The sequence below is a fragment of the Euprymna scolopes genome, chromosome 20, assembly GCF_053919585.1.
Source record: "Euprymna scolopes isolate OS-2025 chromosome 20, ASM5391958v1, whole genome shotgun sequence".
In the NCBI taxonomy this organism is placed as follows: Eukaryota; Metazoa; Mollusca; class Cephalopoda; order Sepiida; family Sepiolidae; genus Euprymna; species Euprymna scolopes.
The window spans coordinates 962,732-986,833 of record NC_136501.1 but is presented as its reverse complement, the minus strand read 5'-3'; the positions used below and the strand labels follow the sequence as shown (position 1 = coordinate 986,833).

Genomic DNA, 24,102 nt, shown 5'->3' with positions numbered 1-24,102 from the left:
TGGGGTTTCAGAACTAGGTTAAGTTTTCTGTCATATCCAGAACTTGTCAGGATAGAGAAAAGAAGCAAGTGGGTGAAAAATTTTCAAATTTCTTACCTCCAATTTTCTGGGATGTTCTTTCCTGGATAAAAGACCTGAAGGGAGCAATACCTGTACCTGAAAAATTGTTAAAAAAAGCATGACAATAATTAAACAACAACCGAAATAAGATGGAATTTATTTTGTTTGTTCTTTTTTCTTAGGTTTTTATGTTTTGGTCTTCAATAGAGAGTAAAGAAGAAATTTTAGAAAAATAAAACAGTTTTTGGTTTATAATCTGCACACAATATGTATTTCTGGTGGCTTGGTCATTCCAGACGAATGAACGGAAGGAAATTCTTTATGACATGCTCAGAACTGGCTCCAGACCAGCACAAAGACCTCTCCTACACTATGAGAATGTCTGCAAGCAAGATATGAGGACAGGATGCATTGACGTAACAGGCTAAGAGTTCATGGCTGAAAACTGCAGCTGCTAGAAAAAGAGCTGTAAAGCCATCTCCAAGCGGAGTGAGAAGAGAGAGACCAGCAGCGGAGAGAAAGGAGAGAAAGGAGAGAAAGGAGAGAAAGGAGAGAAAGGAGAGAAAGGAGGGAAAGGAGAGAAAGGAGAGAAAGGAGAGAAAGGAGGGAAAGGAGAGAAAGGAGGGAAAGGAGGGAAAGGAGAGAAAGGAGGGAAAGGAGAGAAAGGAGGGAAAGGAGAGAAAGGAGAGAAAGGAGGGAAAGGAGAGAAAGGAGGGAAAGGAGGGAAAGGAGAGAAAGGAGGGAAAGGAGTGAAAGGAGTGAAAGGAGAGAAAGGAGGGAAAGGAGAGAAAGGAGAGAAAGGAGGGAAAGGAGAGAAAGGAGGGAAAGGAGAGAAAGGAGGGAAAGGAGGGAAAGGAGAGAAAGGAGGGAAAGGAGGGAAAGGAGAGAAAGGAGAGAAAGGAGGGAAAGGAGAGAAAGGAGGGAAAGGAGAGAAAGGAGGGAAAGGAGAGAAAGGATAGAAAGGAGGGAAAGGAGAGAAAGGAGAGAAAGGAGGGAAAGGAGAGAAAGGAGAGAAAGGAGGGAAAGGAGAGAAAGGAGGGAAAGGAGAGAAAGGAGGGAAAGGAGAGAAAGGAGGGAAAGGAGAGAAAGGAGGGAAAGGAGAGAAAGGAGGGAAAGGAGGGAAAGGAGAGAAAGAAGAGAAAGGAGGGAAAGGAGAGAAAGGAGAGAAAGGAGGGAAAGGAGAGAAAGGAGAGAAAGGAGGGAAAGGAGAGAAAGGAGGGAAAGGAGAGAAAGGAGAGAAAGGAGAGAAAGGAGGGAAAGGAGAGAAAGGAGGGAAAGGAGAGAAAGGAGAGAAAGGAGGGAAAGGAGAGAAAGGAGAGAAAGGAGGGAAAGGAGAGAAAGGAGGGAAAGGAGAGAAAGGAGAGAAAGGAGGGAAAGGAGAGAAAGGAGGGAAAGGAGAGAAAGGAGAGAAAGGAGGGAAAGGAGAGAAAGGAGAGAAAGGAGGGAAAGGAGGGAAAGGAGAAAAAGGAGGGAAAGGAGAGAAAGGAGAGAAAGGAGGGAAAGGAGAGAAAGGAGAGAAAGGAGGGAAAGGAGAGAAAGGAGGGAAAGGAGAGAAAGGAGAGAAAGGAGGGAAAGGAGAGAAAGGAGGGAAAGGAGAGAAAGGAGAGAAAGGAGGGAAAGGAGAGAAAGGAGAGAAAGGAGGGAAAGGAGAGAAAGGAGGGAAAGGAGAGAAAGGAGAGAAAGGAGGGAAAGGAGAGAAAGGAGAGAAAGGAGGGAAAGGAGAGAAAGGAGAGAAAGGAGGGAAAGGAGAGAAAGGAGAGAAAGGAGGGAAAGGAGAGAAAGGAGAGAAAGGAGGGAAAGGAGAGAAAGGAGAGAAAGGAGAGAAAGGAGGGAAAGGAGAGAAAGGAGAGAAAGGAGGGAAAGGAGAGAAAGGAGGGAAAGGAGAGAAAGGAGAGAAAGGAGGGAAAGGAGAGAAAGGAGAGAAAGGAGGGAAAGGAGAGAAAGGAGGGAAAGGAGAGAAAGGAGAGAAAGGAGGGAAAGGAGAGAAAGGAGAGAAAGGAGGGAAAGGAGAGAAAGGAGAGAAAGGAGGGAAAGGAGAGAAAGGAGGGAAAGGAGAGAAAGGAGAGAAAGGAGGGAAAGGAGAGAAAGGAGAGAAAGGAGAGAAAGGAGAGAAAGGAGGGAAAGGAGAGAAAGGAGAGAAAGGAGGGAAAGGAGAGAAAGGAGGGAAAGGAGAGAAAGGAGAGAAAGGAGGGAAAGGAGAGAAAGGAGGGAAGGGAGAGAAAGGAGAGAAAGGAGGGAAAGGAGAGAAAGGAGAGAAAGGAGGGAAAGGAGGGAAAGGAGAGAAAGGAGGGAAAGGAGAGAAAGGAGGGAAAGGAGGGAAAGGAGAGAAAGGAGGGAAAGGAGAGAAAGGAGAGAAAGGAGGGAAAGGAGGGAAAGGAGGGAAAGGAGAGAAAGGAGGGAAAGGAGAGAAAGGAGGGAAAGGAGAGAAAGGAGAGAAAGGAGAGAAAGGAGAAAAAGGAGGGAAAGGAGGGAAAGGAGAGAAAGGAGAGAAAGGAGGGAAAGGAGGGAAAGGAGAAAAAGGAGGGAAAGGAGGGAAAGGAGAAAAAGGAGGGAAAGGAGGGAAAGGAGAGAAAGGAGGGAAAGGAGGGAAAGGAGAGAAAGGAGGGAAAGGAGAGAAAGGAGAGAAAGGAGGGAAAGGAGAGAAAGGAGAGAAAGGAGGGAAAGGAGAGGAAGGAGAGAAAGGAGGGAAAGGAGAGAAAGGAGAGAAAGGAGAGAAAGGAGAGAAAGGAGGGAAAGGAGAGAAAGGAGGGAAAGGAGAGAAAGGAGAGAAAGGAGGGAAAGGAGAGAAAGGAGAGAAAGGAGAGAAAGGAGGGAAAGGAGGGAAAGGAGAGAAAGGAGAGAAAGGAGAGAGAGCAGACAACAGCTTTTATGACGAGGCACTACTCATACACGTGGCATCTGCAACAGAGCCTGTCGATCCAGAATAGGCTTGCACAGTCACAGAAGATGCTGTAATATTGCAACAGACTAATCTAAGGCGCAGAACTGTTGTCTCATCAGACAGACGGATGCCAACAATAATATATATATATATATATATATATATATATATATATATATATATATATATATATACTAGCAGATGTACCTGTCGTTGACTGGGTTCAAAAACAGCCTACAGACAATGGACTGTGATTGATGAAAGTATGATAGGTTATGAAAAGGAGAGGGTTGTAAAGAGATAGGTTTTGATATTCAAAAATTTTATCCTAAGCAAAATATGATGAAAGTAAAGATAATTTTTGCGAAAATACATTTTTTATATCAACTTTGTTTTCATTCGTAGCCAAGAGTGACCAACAAAATGATGTTTCCTTACAAAGAGAAAATGTTACATATATAATAATATAAATATACAATAAATGTTACCATAGTCAATAAAAGTCACTTTTATGGTAGAAAAGTTCATTGGTTTGTATTTTTAAGTAGTTTGTAAAAAAAATTTTTTTTTTAATTCATGAACCGGTTTTAAAAAAAAATCAAAATGGCAGCGATTTTGAAATGGAGAGCCCTGTATTCAATTTGAAGGAGGGGCACCTGAGTATTCTGTGTTAACAATTTAAGAGAGTTCCGTCAATGTAAGGAATATTTATAAACATATTTTAATGTTTTCCGTTATTTTGTGCTTGACGAATATTCGATTATGGCATGTGTAGTTTATATAAAAATTCATTTAAGTAGTTATCGCCTTAAATTTCATTTTAATTTCGGTTCACTGAAATTATTTCAAGTAAAGAGTATTAAAAACTATTTCAAAACAAAAAAAAACATGAACAACTTTTATTGACTATGGTAACATTTATTTCTTGTATATTTATTTTTTCGGATAGTCATTTGTTGGCTTTTCTGCTAAACACTCTTACTAAATCACCGAAATATCGAAAAACAAAGAAACAAAAACAGTTTTAAAAAATAATGAAGCTTTACTTACTTTAGTAAAATAATCCGAAACAGCAAAATGGGATATTAAAAAGTAAACACGTAATTACTTTAGTTTTTTAAAGCAAATAATCGATATAAATATGAATAAGAAGAAAATGGCGCCCTTTTCAAGCAGAACAGCTTCGTTTCAGTTTTACAGTATTGAACGGTGTAGTATTGTGCCATCGAATTCAGGGTTGTACTATTGTAATGTAAAGAACACGCAGCTTAAACAGATATATAAATAAAAAGGTTATGTAAATGTTTTTAAAAAGACACATAATCACGTGAGCAGGATTTTTTCCTTCTTTTGATACAATAACAAGTAACGTTCTTATTTTTTATTATTTATCTATTTTCGAAAGAGTGCCACGTGCAAGTGGAGAAGGAAAAAAACAGAGTTATGCAAAATGTGTGTTGAGAATTGTCTAAAGTTCCGCCTTTTTTTTGGCTTTCACTTTAATAAGAACGTGAATTTATGAGGTGAATTTATTCGATCCAATATGATTCAAGTCAAAAAAATAAATAAAAGCTAACGTGAATCAAGATTAAAGTTAAGGTGTTATTGTGGACTCTCACCCCTTTTAAAAAACCTTGTAAAACTTTGTGACATATTTACATTTTATGTAGGTCAGGCATGAATGAACACCCAATAATTTTATTATACCATATTTCTTCAAACTGAAACATAATTATCAAAGTATACTTACGCAAATTAAAAAAAAAATTTTTTTTTTATTACATTTTCACCCCAAACAAGGCACATTGCCACTTTAATGTAGGGGGCTACTATCAGGGAAAACATCTACTGGGGTACTATGTAGGGATTAGGGCAGCGAGATGTTGGTTCACGTTGCACTTGAACTTATGCATGTCAGTACAGTTGGGGAAGCAGTGACCTGGAATGGAATTCCAAAGTCTAGCAGTTCTGGGGAAGAAACTACTGGAGTAGAAAGATCTTTTACATCTAGGGATCTCTACAGTGTGGGGGTGGGATTTTGCAGCTTGTCGGGTCTGTCGAGGGTGTTCACGTCGTGGGGGCACAAGTGCTTGCAGTTCTTCAGAGCATTCACCATTATAATACTTGTAGAACAGGCAGAGGGATGCAACGTTTCGACGATGGGACAGAGGCTGAAGTTTTGATGCCAGTTTAGGGCCTATCAGATTTGCGACTCTCTTTTGAACCCTGTCAAGGAGCGAGAAACTAGTAGCCGATGCACCGGCCCAAATATGACAGCAATACTCCATACATGGGCGAATAGTGGCCTTATAGAGGTACAGGATACTTTCGGGTGTTAGAAGTTTTCTAGCACGGTAGAGAGAGCCCACCTTCCTCGCGGCGGCCCTGGCAATGCCCTCGATGTAATTGTTCCAACTCATGTTTCCTGTGAACGTTAGGCCAAGGAGCTTGAAAGACGTACTCTCAGATAAAGAGTTGCTGGCCATTGCTATAGGTGGTAGAGAAGGTTTCTTGTAATTATTGAATGAAACCAGTTTTGTCTTGGTGGCATTGAACGTTACCATCCATTTTTGTCCCCATTCCACTACTGATTGGAGGTCATCCTCTAGTGTTTCTGCCATTACTTTAGATATATGTTCATTTGTTTTCCTGTCGTGCCTGCTATAGAGTGTGGTGTCATCAGCATATATACCCATCTCAGAGGCAATTTTGTCGGGGAGGTCATTTATGAATATCAGGAACAGCAGAGGACCAAGGATAGATCCCTGGGGCACTCCCGCATTTATATCATATTGTTTAGATGTACGACCGTCGAGGACAACCTGGATTTTTCTCTTATCTAAGAAGGATTTAATTATGTTAAGTATTCTACCAATGATACCGTAAGATCTAATCTTCCTGAGGAGACCCTCATGCCATACCCTGTCAAAAGCCTTAGATATATCTAGAGCTACCGCTCTGCCCTCTCCCGCTTTGTCCAGTGAATGGTATATGCGTTCAGAGATTACAGTGAGGATGTCTGCCGTGGAACGGGCTTGTCTAAATCCATATTGATGGTCGGTCAGAAGTTTAGCATCTGTAAGGTGCTGGACTAGAGTATGGTTAATTAAGGTCTCAAATATTTTGGCAAAAAGTGGGAGGAGGCTAATAGGGCGATAATTTAATGGGTCAGTTCTTTCGCCAGAATAGGCGCGAATGCAGACCCCATAATTTTATTATACCATCCCTATTTAAGTTGAAAGATACTTATGAAAGTATTCTTATGTAAATCTATATCAAAAACCCTTCTAGATGTTTTTTTTCATTTTTTATTTCCATACTTTGGGATCCAGGCGCGAACGCAGACCCCACAATTTTTATGAACCATTCTGCCAGATGAAACATACCCATTCCTGATCCTCAATACATCTTCTATCATTATATGTAATCAGTTTTTAAAATAGTCAACCATATAGGAGCCTATTCGTGACCAGACACACACACACACACACACGTTCAGCTTTATATATATATATATATATATATATATATATATATATATATATAGTCATGTACATATAGTACTGTTTTGCTGTATCACAGCTCCTCAGTGTGGCTAGATAAGCAACTACTTCAAACTTGACTGCCTAGACAAGTCGGCGCTCCTAATTGTTATGCTATTCGGCTGCTGCTAGATTGGCATATGAATTAACAATATTCAAACATTGTGCAAACGCCCAAGCTCTAATTGTTTACACAAAGATCATCGCTTAATACGCTAGTGCCAGTTTGTTTATCACTTTCCAATATGCTCGACCTAAGAGAGGGAGCATTTATAGTCATCCACATACAGAACTGCTTTGCTGTATGACATCAGTAAAGACCTGTTATTAAATTAGTAGTTTCGAAACACTGTTTTTTGTATGTAATCTTGCTTCCAGGCAATGAGAGAGTTATCTCTGATTTGTTTTATGTTTTTCTTACCTGGTCCAACCATGATAATAGGAATTTCGGGCTTTGGGGGTAAAATAAATGATCCAAGTTTTATCCACACAGGTAGGAAAGTTTCAGGATCAGCTTTGGGATCTTGAATGGCAATCCAGTTTGAACAAACTCCACGACGAGGTTTGACGAGTTTAGTTTTGTATTTCACGACAGCAACCAAAATATCAATTTCTGTCTCGGAAACCTGAAATATTTTACAAAATAGAATGACGTTTCATTATGATAAAAATAGAATGGGTAAACTCTCAAAATATGTCTACATGGCGTAGTATCTTTTCTCTTTTTTTTACAAAAGGGTTCCCACATATCAAGGCACGGAGGTCACTCGAGGATAAGGGTTAATGTGTGTACTGTAGTCATTGGGACAGTAATATAGTAATCGTTTGTAATGGAAATTCGGTATAATTAGATTATTTATGAGGACGGTTCAATAAGAACTTGTTTACATTGGACTTGAAGACAACAATATTGTAGTCAGCTGGAAAGCAGACCAGTGGAACAGTTCTAAAGACGGGTAGTTCTAGGAAAAAAAACTTTGTTGATGGAATCCATGTTTAGGTTTAGACAAAGATAGAGATTGGGGGAATTTATTGATAGTGTTTTTGGCTATATGGATGCTTTTTGTGAAAGATTGGCAAGGGGGAACCATAGATTGAAGCTCAGCCGAACACTTGCCATCAAAATAATGTAGGAAAGAGGTTGCAGAGACTCTTCTTGTGAAACAGCATGCAAACGAGGCTACTAAATGGTTTAAAGCAGCAATTGAAGCAAATGTTCCCACACAGAAACAAAGAATCAATATAAATATGAATAAGAAAAAAATGGCACCCTTTTCAAGCAGAACAGCTTCGTTTCGGTTTTACATTGAACGGTGTAATAATAGGCAATCAACAATTTCCACCATCCAACAACTATGAGATAGTTCGCATCGCAACCGAGAAGGTTAACCTGCATGTCCGACAGAAAGCACATTTGATGATCTGAAAATTACTCATGTTCATGATAACATATAAAAACCTAAACGCCAAAAAAGTATGTGGACCTCATCTCATCTTTGCTATTTTAGTTAAAAAATGCTCTACTGTGATTGCCCCAGTTCTCTCCAAACTTTAACAAATGCTTTACGGAATTTCGCTTCCCTGACTGTTGGAAATTGCTTTCATAATACTCTCTCCAAAGCTCCTAAATTGGAGTCTCATCTATGGATATAGTTTAAGTATTATGTTGTTAGTTCTGGGCAATGCCGGAAAATAAAATAGTTAATTATTATTATGATTGTGTTTTGTAAGTGTAAATGGAATGTCACCTAAAGAGGTATTTTAGAATTAAATGTTAATAAATAATAACTTAGGCATGTTAACTTGATAGAATGGAATTTGAATAAAGATTTTGGAATGAAGAGGCCAGTTTGAAATGTGGCAATAATAATGGATTATATGAAAACAATCAGGTGATGACATAATAAATTAGAAAGATGATTTTAGATTTTAGATATAGACGTGGAGTTTTAGTTGGGTTGAACAGCTGAGTATTGGCTTGAAAAGTAAGGTAGGCAGAAGAAAAAAAAACTGAAAAATATGGTGTTCAGGTTGGTAGGACGTTACACTTTGCCCAAGAGTGCCCGGAGTAGTTTTGTCCATACTTGGGTGGAGATAAGTATAATTTAAAAAAATTTTTTAATTTGCTAATAAGGTTGGGACATAGGACAGGCAGAAGAAAAGAAAAAAAAAGGTTGGGAGAAAGATTATCCATAATTTTTTATGACCAAACACAATGCATTTAGGCAATCAATTCCTATTTCAGTCACGTAAATTCTTTTGAGTTGAAAACAAAACACACACTCAACTCAGATTATTTTTTCAGTTCTTTCTTTTTTTCAATAATGAAGATGCTCGCTTTTCACCCAAGCAGCAGCAGTTTTTTTTTCTCTTCTCCTTAACCACCAATAAAATTACATGCAAACGAGACAGTATCCTAAAACAAAAACGATGCCTGTCGAACAGGAATTCCATTTATGCTGCTACCTCAGACTCCCAACAGCACCTAATTTTGCATGATTTTATTATTCTTGTATCGCAAGGGTTTCCCCATTACCATACAACTGTGGCCGCTTATTGCTATGTTTCTCCACATCAGTAGCACATCGGGAAAGATGGGTTTTGGAATGGAGGGATAAGACAAAGCGAACACTTTGACCAACATGAGGTTGTAGTAATAAAAATTTTATTCAGCTTTTTCTGAATGACAATTACAACCCGATGCTAAATAGACACAGATCCACACATGCATAATTTAAGATTTATTAAAGAATTAAAAGAAACACAAGTGAAATGACATGATGGAAAGTTGGAAGTTATATCATGAAACGTCTAACCTCAAACATAAGATCAGAAAATCAAAATAATAAAAATAATAATTTTTATGTTTAATTCTATTATGATTAATTATTCTTAAACTCCTTTAATGACAGGTTAATATTTTCCAGAGGTAAAGCAACCAATGAAATTTTAACAAGGTTAATGCAAGAGTGCTCAATACTGAAGTAGGGCAAAATATACTTTTTATTTGTTTTACATAAGCACTTACATGTCATTACACATTCATGAGCATGTTTCGGTCAACCAGTTACAAGTGACTAGACACCTCTTCAGGCGATATTGCTTATGCAAAACTGACGACCGTAATATATATATAGTAAGTTATGAAAATATATATGGCAATTAAGCTACACAGAATATTCTGCCTTTCATTCTTGTGACAAATTCTCACAAGAATGAAACGTGGAACATTCTGTGTAGCTTAATTGCTATATATATTTTCATAACTTACTACCTAGCTCTACCTATGTATGTGGCACTGTTGAAGTAAATACTGATAAATTTATGCATAAAATCATATCTTCATATATTAATTTACATGATTAAATGAATCACACACACACACACACACACACACACACACACACACACACACACACACACATAAAAATAAATAAAAGAAACTGAAAAGGATTGTATTAACTGAAATATAAAAATTAATAATACAATAAATAAATGTAATAATAATAATAAATAATTCAAAAGATAAATAAACAGAAAAAAATCCAAATCATTGAATTATCTTAAACTTATATAGGATTGTTTTCAATCTATTGTTTATCTCAAATTCAACAGATGAAAATAACATCATGTTCATCATATTGCAAATTTAACAGATAAAAATAATACCAATGTAAAATAACTCCTTACTTTGAATTGAATGCTGACTAGATACAATCATCAAATATCTAGGGGTTTTCTGTACAGAGGTTTGTCAGGATAACCTGGCATAAGGATATTTCCCCTACAAGTAAACCCTGACCAAATATTCAAAATAACATAGTATTTGCACTCCTACAAAATCTCATGGAACTGTCTGAGGGTAATAAATGTACATAACTATTACATTTAAATATCTTTGGACTGTTTTCATTATCTACATCATTTCTCTTCATATCATTCATATGTGTGGGAATGTCATAGTGTTTTTTCTATTCAGCATTGTTCCGGAAAAGTAAATGTTAGAGTACAGTATTAGATTTAAAAGGGATAATTTTTTTTAATGAAATACTCTTGCTGCAACTGGGGAAAAAAAGAGAGTTGGGGAAAGAGACAGAAAATGGGAGAGATAGAGATAAAGAGAGGAAGCTAGAAAGAGAGGAAGCTAGAAAGAGAGGAAGATAGAAAGAGAGGAAGATAGAAAGAGAGGAAGATAGAAAGAGAGAAAGATAGAAAGAGAGGAAGATAGAAAGAGAGGAAGATAGAAAAGTGTTTCACACTATTTCACTTCTACTTTGTTTTTTTGTTTTTTTTTTTATGGCCACAGACAATGCCGGGTAACCCTGCTAGTCTTTATATAAAGTTAGATGTGTGTATATGTTTATATATTTATATGTACAGAATTCAATTTTAAACTAATTAACCAATCTTTATGAATTTTGGAATATAGTTGCTAGGTTCGAATGCGGGCTATATTTAGTTTATGCAAAGCAGATAAGAAAAAGAGTGGAAGCCCTCTGTGAGAATTTGGAAATCTCCAATTTTTTTGTCAAATCTTAACTATACGTATTAAACATCAATTAATAAACTCCTAATTTCAGTTTCTTGAGGCATTTTAAAGGATTTTGAAATGCATAATGTAGGCACAAGCTCCCATTTAAAAATGAAAACATTTCAGATTTGCATTAAATTCGACCCATTATCACTGTACATAAATTAAGCAAAATGTTCTGAATTTTAATTACTTTTTAAAGCCTCTTAAACTTAAGCCTTAAATTTTAGACATTTTCTAGATATTTCGATTATCGACTATTGATACTTATCAAAGACATTCCGATACAAAACTTATCTAAGAACACTGCCAGGCACATAAAGTACCTTTGTGTGAAATTTCATAAAAATCGGCCCAGTATATACTTATAGAACGTTTATATAATAGTAGAGATACTTTGGAATATCCAAAAAAAATATTCAACCTGGAGTTGATGTATGAAGTATCGCCTGTTCCTTCTTTCATCGGATTATTTCAATTATCGATTATTGGAGGCATTCCAATACAAAACCTAAGAACACTGCCAGGCACATAAAGTGCCTTTGTGTGAAAATTTTATAAAAATCGGTCCAGCCATTTTGGAGTTCATAGGGAACAAACTCACACACAGACAAAGTTATTTTTATATTATAGTAAAGATAGAGGTTTGCATTGAATTTGATCCATGTTCATTTGACACCGCTTAAGCAAGATTCCCTGAATTTCAAGTTCTTCTTAAGATACCTTTAGCTTAATCCTTTTATTTTAGACATTTTCTAGAATCATGTAATGGATTTTGGTCAAAATTGGAATAAGGATTCTAGACATAAGATTCAGGATACTTATGCACTTATGTTACTGTGCCGAAATCATAGCGTTATTATTTAGAAAGCCATTCTAAACATGGGGAGGGGAGGGTGTTTTGTAATTATTCTGTACTTCTCCCAACAATTTAATAAAAACAGATATTGTAAAATACAAATTTAACTTGAAAATACAATTTTAAAAAATAGCACGGTAACATAAATGCATAAACACCAGACTTAATATTTTATTTTGATTTTAATCTTTGTAAACTGACATAAAGGTGTTGCAAAACTTCTGATTGGCAAATTAATTTTATCTGTTGAGCCACAAGTACTCTTTTAGCAATTACATACACTCATAGGCTATAGAACTTATATATTAGTATTATATTAGTACTAGCAGGGCACCTGGTGTTGCCAGTCATAAAATATGCAATTATTATATTTTAATTCATGAGGCATGTGCATGCAAATATTAGTTTGTTTTCTAAACAGGTCGATTCTTGTAAGTAAAAAAAAAAATATTCGAGCTGAGATCGAAACCAAAAAATGATAGTGAATCAAGTATGATAACCATTACGCCAGCGTGACACGACCTTTAAAAAATGTTTTCAGACATACTTATTCTTAACATAACTGTTATGTGAACGATTCACACATGTGCATTTATGAAATAGTTGACAAACAGATAAAAATCTGATGTCCCCCCAGGTACCAATTTTTCAATTTTGATCCCTTAGAAGCCCTTTTTTTTTTGGATGAAAATGGATGAAAATGGATGAAAATGTTTTCCACATGTCTGAATACTCTATATACAAAATTTCAAGTCTGTAGATCAAAAATTTGCTGAATATATAGGTTGAAAAGTGTTCTCACACACACCCACACACACTCTCATTTTTAAAGATATATATTAGTATTGAATAAACTAATAGGCTTAGAATTGTACCAAATTGACATTAGTGGTCTGTTTTTGTTTTTATTGACGGATACACATATTATATATTGTGACTTTATGCCAGTAAGTAGCGATTATGTTAACTAGTATGAATTTTGGCAATGGTCACATTAGTACATGTCAGGATATCCTTGCAGAAATGGAAATAGACCCAGTACAACCAGCATGAGTGAGGCGAGTGAGGTCAAGGGTTAACTCCTGAGACAAAATATGCTACAAGTCAGAAGTTGAATGCTATTAGAGAAATTACATCACGTGTTTCGGGCACAGAATAGAGTTTCTACACAACCAGGAAACGACAAAGGCAACATGTAACAGAGCGCGTATGAGCATGTGGAAAAATATCAGCAGGAGCTGTAAGATAGCTGGCTTGCTGAAAAAAAAAAATCGCACATATGCAAATTAGGAAGTGTGCGAGATGAAAAAGAAAAAAAGGACGGCGCGTGGTCGGAAGAAGAAAAAGTGCGGTCAAAAAAGATGGATGCGTAAAGTTGAGGATAAGAAATGGTTGTCTACGGCCGATGTGTAGTGGAGCAGAAAGAAAAACGCATGCAAGAGGAGATGGACTTGTGGCCCCGCAGTAGTAAAGAGAGACTCTTTAAGCTGGTGTTAAGACAGGAAGAAAGAAAAACAGTAATAAACGACTTGTGTTAAAAAAGAAAGAAAAGCCAAGTTGAATTTATTTTTGTTTGTTTGTTCCTTTCCGACGGTGCCAGACAACGTGGGGGTCCGAGAGAAGTTTGAATTGTAATAAACACACTTCGAACGTAAAAGCTATGTTACAAGCATGCATCTGAAGATGTAGAAAGAATCTGAACGAACATTATCCAAATATCTGCCATCTTGTCTCGCAATTCTCTAAGTAGAAGAACAAGCAAGAAGGAATTAATTTTAGCCTCTTTTAGTCTCTCCCCTCTCATAAACAAACTTTCAATAAAACCTTTGAAATCTCAACAAGTTTCCAATGTGTTCCATGCATGAATAGATTTTTCTCGAATTAACAGATCCACAGCTATAAATAAAAAAGAATGAAAACTAGCGACTATGCACATATGTAAAAAAGACTTATTTGATTTCATGATTGCTCACTGGCAAAAAGTGCACAAGTGCAATGAGTGCATGTTTGTTGGAAAAGACGTGTGAAAGGTTAGTTTAACATGAGTTTAACATATGTTTGGATACTAAAATGTTACACAGTGAAATGAACGTGTCATAATCTCATTTAAATCTCACCTTTTGTGATGATGCTATTGAAAATGCTCTTGGCTGCAGAGGAGGTATTAAATCAAATATGTACTCGAAAGGAATATTTGGTGCTGTATGCCTGAAGTCTTGAAGAACCTGAAATAAAAATGAACACGCACAATTTGCAACAAAATTCTACATAACAAAAGAGGCTGAACTTGATTAGTCTTAAATTTCTATTTCTTGTTGATCTTGAATTAGTATTTCTTGATCAGGACAACAGATTGTTTAATATAGATCAATTAGCTAAAGTTCCCATGACAGTCAGGTAGGATGTATCAAAATTTACATTGAATGCTGATGAGGAAGAAAATGATTTTTGACTTCTATAATTTTAATCATAACATTTTGGATTGTTTTAAATTCTGAAACTTCTAGACGTAAATCCTTTGAAAATCCTGTGTTTACCAAGAAGTGCTCGATCAAATGAACAGAGCATGCTTATAGTATTGTGGTTAGAAGCTAAGAAAAATGTTGATTCTAGATCGGGCAGGAGAGTAGGCGCAACGGGAGTGGAGATACTTTCTGAAATTATAATCCTTTTTTCGCTTGAAATGAGGGACTTTAGCCAAGCAAACACCGTGGCAGAGTCTGTTTTGATGCAGATGTCACACAGTTCCCATTTCAAGGCCAGATTGACCCCTTGGATTACCGCATCTAATTCCGCTACATTGATGTGGCTGACATCATGTTGCTTAAGCCAGCGTTGGCCATCACCGAAATAGCTTGAACCTCCGTAATGGGGGCGGGGGTTCACCTCAAACACACAAAAAAGGATTATAATTTCAGAAAGTATCTCCACTCCCGTTGCACCTACTCTCCTGCCCGATCTGGAATCGACATTTTTCTTAGCTTCTAACCACAAGTATGTTTATTTATACAAACACTATTGGCTACATATGTGCATACATGTTTCTACAGTGTTTTTTTCAGAGAGACCACGTCATAAGGCCAAATATGATTTTCAAGACCAGGCTTATTCTTTTTATATATAAGGTTTTTTAATTTACTATTCAAGAATAGTCTCTCTGAAAAGAGCGACTGCAGTTTTAAATTTTAAAGTTTTTGTATGCATAAATATTTAGATCAGACTAACAGATTAAGCTGGAATGTGAAAAGAATTGTTTTTTCAAAGGAAACTGCATGATAAGAACGACACAAAAGTAAAAAACATTGCCATGAGTGGATAAATTTCACAATGTTTATCAACTCACTATTTTCAATCAATTATGAGGAAAGCATTTGATTTGATTCATGTAATGTATCCCTATACTTTTACTTTTGCAAAATTATATATACAATTTATACGGGTTTTAAAATTATTCCAAATTTTAAAAAACAACAATCCTCTAATTAAATACTTGGAAATTTAAAACAAATCAAAATCACTAATTGTACTGGAACCAGGAAAAATATTGGAGTTGTCCCATAAGTTATAATTAGAAAAACTTTTTAACAAATATCATCTAAAAGTTTTTGGTGTATAAATCCACTCGTTATTTGCTGAAGTATTTTCTGGCTTTTATATTTGTTTTCTGTTTTAAAGCTGAATCTCATATTGTTTTATTTCTTGTTATACCTTTTTTGGAGTTATTTAATGCTGTGTTCGGTTATTTTGATAAAAAGTTTTATGCTTCAAATTCTTTATATCTTTAAATATTTATTCATGGTGTTTGGTTTGGTTGCTTTGTTTTATGGCATATCAACCCTTTTCAAGTTATTTAATAGCACATCTGGTTATTTTTGTAAAGATTTTTATGCTTCAAGTTCTTTAGATCTTCACATATTTATACATCGCGTTTGGTTTGTTATTTTTTTTTTAGAGGAAAATTGTTGTTTTTGTTTTTGCAGGACATGATTGAATTTTGCAAAGGGAAAGAAACGAATTGGAATCATTAATTGTATTGGAATCAGAAAAACTATTGGGGTTGTCCCATAACCAGTAACTACAAAAACGTTCTAACAAATAACATTTAAAAATTCTTGGTGCATAAATCCATTTGTTATTTTGCGGAGGTATTTTGCTGACTTTTAGGTTTTTATCCTGTTTTAAAGGTGAATCTGTATATTGTTTTATTCCTTGTTTCAAACCTGCACTCGTCTGACATGAAGTTGTCAACTCAGAGTGCCTTTCTTGTATTACATAACAATATAACTTTCTCTTTTGAGTGACAATGGCTACGATATGAAAATTTTATAACAAAGTAATCCATCCATTTTTCCTGGTATTTTCGTTATTAGAGCAAGAAAAAAAAAAAATCAAAGATGAGTGGATGCAAGGCTGGGGTAAGCTGAGAAAGAACCGGTGTTTGTATTACTTGTTTTGATTGGACTATTGTTCTCATCTTGAGTGTTATTTGTACAATGTTGTGTATTTAGAGAAAGAGTGACTCTTTTCAGCTAATTTATACTATAAACACGTATATTAATGTTTTTTTTTTTTTTTTTTTTTTTACAAGGTGGTTACCACTTATCAAGGCCTGGAAGCCACTCAGGGATAAGGGTTATTGTAAGTACAGTACGTTAGTGTGGATATTTAATAAAGTGTCTACTTAAGGGGGTGGTTCATCAGGAATTTGTTTATGTTGGACTTGAAGACATCCAGGTTGTAGTCAGGTGGGAAGCAGGCAGACGGAACAGAGTTCCAACGGTGTGCAGTTCTAAGAAAGAAGCTTTGTTCATGGAATCTACGTTTTGATTTAGGCATAGATAAAGAGTGGGGAAAGTTTTTGACAGTGGATTCAGCTAGACGGGTGTTTTTCGTAAGAGACTGGCGAGGAGAGACCAGAGATTGGAGTTCAAACGAGCACCTGCCATGGAAATAACGATAAAACAAGGATAGGCTTGCAACATCTCTTCTGTGGGAGAGAGGTTGCAGGGAAGAGAAAAGGGCATCCCCCCACTAAGCCACAAAGTCTATTTTGGTTTTAGATGCATTAAAGGTAACCAGCTAAGTCTTTCCCCACTGAACCACTCGTTCGAGATCAGAGGAGAGAGAATCAGAGAGAGCTTTGTCATTTACAGCCTTTGATGTGTTGCCGTAGATGGTCGTGTCATCAGCATATATGTCAACGAATGATTTAAGTATGTGTTTAGGGAGATCATTGATGTAGATCAGGAAGAGAGTTGGGCCCAGGATTGACCTTTGAGGCCTTTGATTTTTGTCCATCAACCACTACTCTTATGAGCCTATCAGAGAGAAATGATTTAATGATAGAGAAAACATTTCCAGTTATACCGTAGTTGGAAATCTTGTGAAGTACGCCCTTATGCCATACCTTGTCGAAGGCCTTTGATATGTCAAGAGCAATTGCTCTAGAAAGGAAGCCTTTGTCAAGAGATTCACTAATCCTATGAGATATAACCGTTAGCACATCTGCGGTAGATCTTGCAGAACGGAAACCATATTGCGTGTCACTTAGAAGATTATTTCTGCTGAGGTGGTTGACTATTTCTCTATTTAATATAGATTCCAGCAGCTTATTCATGATACACAGGAGACTTATTGGTCTGTATTGAGAGGGAGATGACTTATCACCTGAATTCTTAAATACAGGGCATACTGATGAGGTTTTCCAGGAAAGCACTTCTTCAGGCAACGCTTAAACAGTTTCGTAAGTATGGGAGCAAGTTCTGGTTGAAGCTTTTTTAACACTATAATTGGGATGCCGTCAGGGCCAGTTGCTTTACTGGAATCAAGGTTCTTGATTAGCTTGGTGACCTCATGCACAGATATTTGTATGTTACCTAGTGTGTTCTGTGTTATAGGAGAAAATATGGGGAGTTGATGCCTTCATTGCAGAGGGTAGAATTAGCTGCAAAGTTCTTGGCAAATAGTTTGGCCTTGTCTGAAGCTGACGAGATGACCTCTGGTCCGTTGATAATGGTTGGGATAGAACGCACACTTCTGTTCAGGATCCTATTTGTTATTTGCCAAAACTGGTGGGAACCAAGCCGCTGATCAGCTACTTTGGATTTAACATGGTATGATTAAGAAAAACATAATATATTGAAAATAACGTGAGATTAAATGATTTAGTTTGGAATAGGTGCACAATTCATTGTATGAGCCAGTGCATTGACCATGCAGGTAGGATCTTATTTGATCTTGGAATATGTGGTCTGAAATGTTACCAAATACAAGACGTTAAAAATTAGTACAAACCTGTTCTGGGGTAGCTGGAAAGAATGAAGAAGAAACAAAAATAAGTGCGTTTGTCAAGTTTGTTATGTGATATGCAAATGAGATGCTCTGGTTAGGAATAAAAAGCCAGAGTTTTGAGAAACTGGGAAGTTTAGATTTAGACATTGAAGAAGCAAGTCTTGTGAGCAGTGAATCGTATTTGAAGTTGAGAGTTTAGATAGTAGAGTGTTGAATGTTGATATTGAATTTTTGACAGTTGGAGTCAAATTTCTGACAGCAGAGTATCGAACGATGGAGTCGAATTTCTAACAACAGAGTATCGAACGTTGGTGTTGAATTTCTGACAGTAGAGTATCGAGTGGTGGAGTTGAATTTCTTGACATCAGAACCAAGAGTAGGACAAGTAACACTTGAGTGCTTTAAATTACATAACAACAGGACACGAATGGTTAAAAGAGTCTTGAGGTTTTTTGTTTTTTTTATTTATTTAAAAAAATTTTTTTTTATTACATTTTCACCCCAAACAAGGCAAATTGCCACTTTGGTGTAGGGGGCTACTATCAGGGGTAACAACTACTGGGGTACTATGTAGGGATTTGGGCAGCAAGATGTCGGTTCATGTTACACTTGAACTTCTACACGTCAGTACTGTTGGGGAAGCAGGGACCTGGAATGGAATTCCAGAGTCTAGCCGTTCTGGGGAAGAAACTATTGGAGTAAAAAGCTCTTTTACATCTAGGGATCTCTACAGTGTGGGGGTGGGATTTAGCAGCCTGTCGGGTTTGTCGATTTTTTTTTTCGTTGATGGGACAGAGGCTGAAGCTTAGATGCCAGTTCAGGGCCTATCAGGTTTGCGACTCTCTTTTGAACCTTGTCAAGGAGCGAGAGACTAGTAGCAGATGCACCAGCCCAGATATGAAAGCAATACTCCATACATGGGCGAATGGTGGCCTTATAGAGGTACAGGATACTTTCGGGCGTTAGTAGTTGTCTAGCACGGTAGAGAGAGCCCACCTTTCTTGCAGCGGCGCTGGCAATGCCTTCAATGTAATTGTTCCAGCTCATGTTTCCTGTGAGCGATAGGCCAAGGAGTTTGAAAGATGTACTCTCAGATAAAAAGTCGTTGGCCATTGCTATAGGTGGTAGAGAGGGTTTCTTGTAATTATTGAATGAAACTAGTTTAGTCTTGGCAGCATTAAATGCGACCAACCACTTTTGTCCCCATTCCACCGCAGATTGGAGGTCTTCCTCTAGTGTTTCTGCCTTTTCTTTAGAAATGTGGTCATTCGTCTTCCTGTCGTGCCTGCCATAGAGTGTAGTGTCATCAGCATATATACCCATCTCAGAGGCAATTTTGTCGGGGAGGTCATTTATGAATATCAGGAACAATAGAGGTCCAAGGATAGAACCCTGGGGCACCCCCGCATTTATATCATATTGTTTAAATGTACGACCGTCGAGGACAACCTGGATTTTTCTCTTATCTAAGAAGGATTTAATTATGTTAAGTATTCTACCAGTGATACCATATGATCTAATTTTCCTGAGGAGACCCTCATGCCATACCCTGTCAAAAGCCTTAGATATATCTAGAGCTACCGCTCTGCCCTCCCCCGCTTTGTCCAGTGAATCGTATATACGTTCAGATTACAGTTAGGATGTCTGCTGTGGAACGGGCTTGTCTAAATCCATATTGTTTGTCAGTCAGAAGTTTAGCATCTGTAAGGTGATGGACTAGAGCATGGTTAATTAAGGTCTCAAATATTTTGGTAAAAAGTGGGAGGAGGCTAATGGGGCGATAATTTGATGGGTCAGTCCTTTCGCCAGAATTCTTGAATACTGGTACAACAGAAGCAGTTTTCCAACAGCCCGGAAAGCAAGCTTCATTAAGGCATTTGTTGTAGAGTTTGGAGAGAACTGGAGCTACTTCGGCTGAGCACTTTTTTAATAGCACAGCTGGGATAAGATCGGGTCCACATGCTTTTGAAGTGTCAAGGTTTTTTATGATAGCATGCACCTGAGCAGGGGTGGTTTTCAGATCGTCTAGCGTGGCGTCTGTCCACATAGGAAAGTCAGGTAGGGGGTGGTTGGAAGGGTTCAGTGTGGAGTTTGAGGCAAACCGACTGGCAAGCATGTTAGCCTTATCGGTTGCTGAGGAGACAACCTCGTGATTGTTGGTTAGTGGGGGAAGTCTCGAGTTCCTAGTTTTTGTGCTTTGATGCGCTTTTTAGTGGTTTCCGTAAATTCACTCTTAGCTGTCGCTATTTCTTTCTTAATGTTATTTCTAGCTTCTATATACTTCAGTCTGTTTGAACTGGACTTATGTTGGTTAAACCTATGGTATGCATGCTGCTTTTGAGCAATGACAGTTGCGCAAGTCGATGTAAACCATTGGGGAGAGTGGGGCTTACTATGAAATTTCCGCATGGGAACACGCGCTTCGATTGCAGTTTTGAACCAGTCAGTGGTCTTGTTTGCACATTGTTCAGCAGGGAGAGAAAAAATATTTCCCCATGGGGCATCTCTGATTAGTTCCCTGATGGCTTCCCAGTCAGCCTTTTTATAATATCTCGTTGTTTTGAACACTGGCTCTTCAGTTTTGGCTCTAGAGTTTAGGGCGATTTCAACCATTATCACTGCATGATCAGCATTCCCGAGTGGGCTGTAGGCCTTTGTTATGCAGTTATCGGGAACTGTGGTCAAAAACAGATCTAGAAGTGATGCGTGTTGTTCTTTCTGGTCAGGGAAACGGGTTGGAAACGTAACAATTTGTGATAGGGAGTGAGATATAGTGAATCTATGAATTGTGCTGCCTGCTGCATCTGTATAAGTAGAGAATCCAAGTCCGTTTTTGTGGTGGACATTAAAGTCACCAAATACATGTACTTGTGCGCTAGTGTCAAGGGACAGTGCCGTGTCTATGCTGTCAGAGACTTTGTTTATTATGGTGCAGTCCTGAGTCAAGGGAGAGCGGTAGAGAAAATAATAGTAGCTAATATTGTGTTGCATGTTTAGTCTAAAGCATATAAAGGCTTGATCATCTGTTTCTAGGTTTGTTTCTCTAGTCAGGAGGAGGGTATTAAGAATGTAAACTCCAAGTTCGTGCATGTGTCTGTCAGTCCTTACGGCAGAGTAGGAGATAGTCAGGCATGTTAGAGTGGTTAGAGGGGATGGAGGAGTGTAGGTTAGTCTCACTTAGTGCTAAGATATCCGGGGTATTTGTTAAGAGAAATGCTTCAACATCAGCTAAATTAGTTCTAAGCCCACGGATATTTGTGAATGCAAGTCTCAAGGGAGGAGGCAAGTTGAATTTGTTTGTCCCTAAGCCTGGTTTAAGCTTATTTTTAGATTGTACTGTCGTCATATTTTTTTAAAGAGTTTTGGTTTAGGTAAGGGGGAGCTGAACAAGAGGTTATGCAGAGCATCAGACATGCATCACAAGTAGACCATCAGCTGACCTTTCTCCAGGTGTATATGCTTTATGTCTCCATCATGACAGTTTCTTTTTCTCACTCACACCCTATAGAGTTAAGGATCAAATGCATGTAACTCCAATATTATAAGAACATAAATTAAACAGAAAAATAACAGCTTTCTTTTACTTCTATATTGTTCACCAAGATAATCCAGAAGTAAAGACACTTATTTTTAGTTATGCCAAAAGAATTTCTTACTACATAAAATTTTATGGGTGTTACACTTCTGGAGTTATTTAATGCTGTATTCGGTTATTTTGGTAAAAGTTTTTATTCTTCAAATTCTTTATATCTTTAAATATTTATTGATGGTGTTTGGTTTTTTTTTTTTAGAGGAAAATTGTTGTTTTTGTTTTTGAATTTGCAGAATATGATTGAATTTTGCAAAGAGAGAGAAAAAAACAATAATATCAATATTTGGTACATTTTAGGTCAAGAAGCCAATACCTTCAGACAGCCTGATCTAACAGCGCCAATCTAATTTTATGGATTTTCAAATGAAATTATGTTATGTTGTGGCCCTTTGGCTATGATCACAGCATAGTATCTGTGTTATGTTGTGTCAGGCAGTGCCAAGGGTCAGAACGATCATTATGATTAATTGTTAATTTATGTTAAAAAGATATTCAGAAAAATACTTTAAAAGAAAAGAATGTTAGCTAAAATATTTATGTTAAATATTTAACTGAGGAATTCTGGTCTTACTCAGGGTTTTAGGAGATTTAAACCTCCCCAATGGGGAGCAGTATTGCTCCTCAAGACGGTCACGTCATACCATATACAAAGTAAAGTAACTGTTTTTATAATTCTAACCACTAGACGATACATGAGCATTGATGACAGAAATACGTATAACTTATATACATTATACATACATAGACGCAGTTATATAAACTTGACAATACGACAATTATAATGGAACAAATAGCGGTAGTGGTTGGGACCCAACAATACGTCAAGTAACGGTATCACAGTGATTTAACACACAAATACATTACCTCGAGTGTTGCAGTTACTTACCTCCAGCGTTGTCCGTCGTACTTTGTTACAATAATCATATCGTTCAATCTATTAGAAAGAAATCATAACAATTATTCAAATTAAGTTTATTTTAGTGCTCCCCTCCCTCATGAAGATACAAAAATAAAGAAAAAAAATCTGTATCTATGATAGACAGAAAACATTGTACACCAAAAAAATCAGATAAATTGGTCAAGTAGTTTTATTTTTATAAAGAAAATCATTTTTGAAGCAAATTTGAGTTTTTCCAACGCTCACCCTCCCCATGTTAATAATGGCTTTCTAAATCTTGCAATTTTGAATTATTTGGAGTTATCTCCATTGTTTCTTCAGCCTGTTTTCAAGAATTGCGTACTTGTGACTAATTTTTTAGCCATAAAATTTGATTTTCTCATAATTATTAATTACATTTTTTTTCTTATTTTTTCAAGGGAGAAATTCTGGACAAATGTAAAATAATTGAGGGAGAATAATGCTCTGATCCCAACTTGGCCCCAATTGATATGAATGGCTTTCATCTCAAAGAAACTCCTTGCTTCGTGTGACCTTCTTTCCTAATCTTAAATGGAAGACTTGCATCAAATTTGTTGCCAAAAATCGCCAAAAAAATGGTTGCATCATTTTACTGCTCCAGAAGGTATCTTACTCCTGACGCAATACTCCATGTATAATCGAGCCAAATACGTCCTAAAATGGAGAATTGTTGCCACGTCTGGCAGGTGTTGCTCAAAGCAGCCCATCTAGCCATGATAAAGTTCAAAACCAGCTTCGAAACCTAATAAGTGATGCCCTTTTCCTGCAACCTCTTTCCCACAGAAGAGACACTGTGAGTCTGTCTCTGCACGATCATTATTTTCATGGCAAGTGCTTGTTTGAGCTTCAATCTATGATCCATCCTTGCCAAACATTCACAAGATACACTCGTCTAGCTACAACCACTATCCATTATTTCTCCCATTGTGCTAATCTGTGCTAAAATCTAAATACAAGTTCCATGAACAAAGCTTCTTCAGTCTGTAGTGGAATGGGGTCAAAAATGGATGGTAACATTCAACGCTGCCAAGACAAAGCTCGTTTCTTTTAATAATTACATGAAAGCTTACCAACCACCAATAGCTATGGCTAGAGATACTTTACCTGAGAGCATTTCGTTCAAGCTCCTTGGCTTAACGTTCACAGGAAACATGATTTGGAATAGATACATCGAGATTATTGCTAAGGCTGCTGCAAAGAAAGTGGGCTCTCTCTATCGTGCTAGAAAGTTACATCTGAAACTATCCTGTACCTCTACAAAGCCACCATTCACCCGTGTATGGAGTACTGTTGTCACATTTGGGCTGGTGCATCTGCTACTAGTCTCTCGCTCCTGGACAGGGTCCAAAAGAGAGTCACCAACTTAATAGGTCCCAAACTGTCATCTAAACTTCAGCCCCTGTCCCATCGACGAAATGTTGCATCCC

At 37.2% G+C, this 24,102-nt stretch overlaps 1 protein-coding gene across 1 annotated transcript in view; it reads right to left on the bottom strand.

The window, feature by feature from the left end:
* LOC145241282 (NADPH-dependent diflavin oxidoreductase 1-like) overlaps positions 1 to 24,102 on the bottom strand; it is an 80,528-nt gene that overhangs the window by 7,824 nt on the left and 48,602 nt on the right. Inside the window, exons 10-13 of the mRNA XM_080104026.1 lie at positions 22,643 to 22,690; positions 13,991 to 14,098; positions 6,905 to 7,109; positions 97 to 156 (exon numbers count right to left, since the gene is read on the bottom strand). Of these exons, the coding sequence (XP_079960152.1) occupies positions 97 to 156; positions 6,905 to 7,109; positions 13,991 to 14,098; positions 22,643 to 22,690 (421 nt within the window). The remainder of the gene's footprint in view (positions 1 to 96; positions 157 to 6,904; positions 7,110 to 13,990; positions 14,099 to 22,642; positions 22,691 to 24,102) is intronic.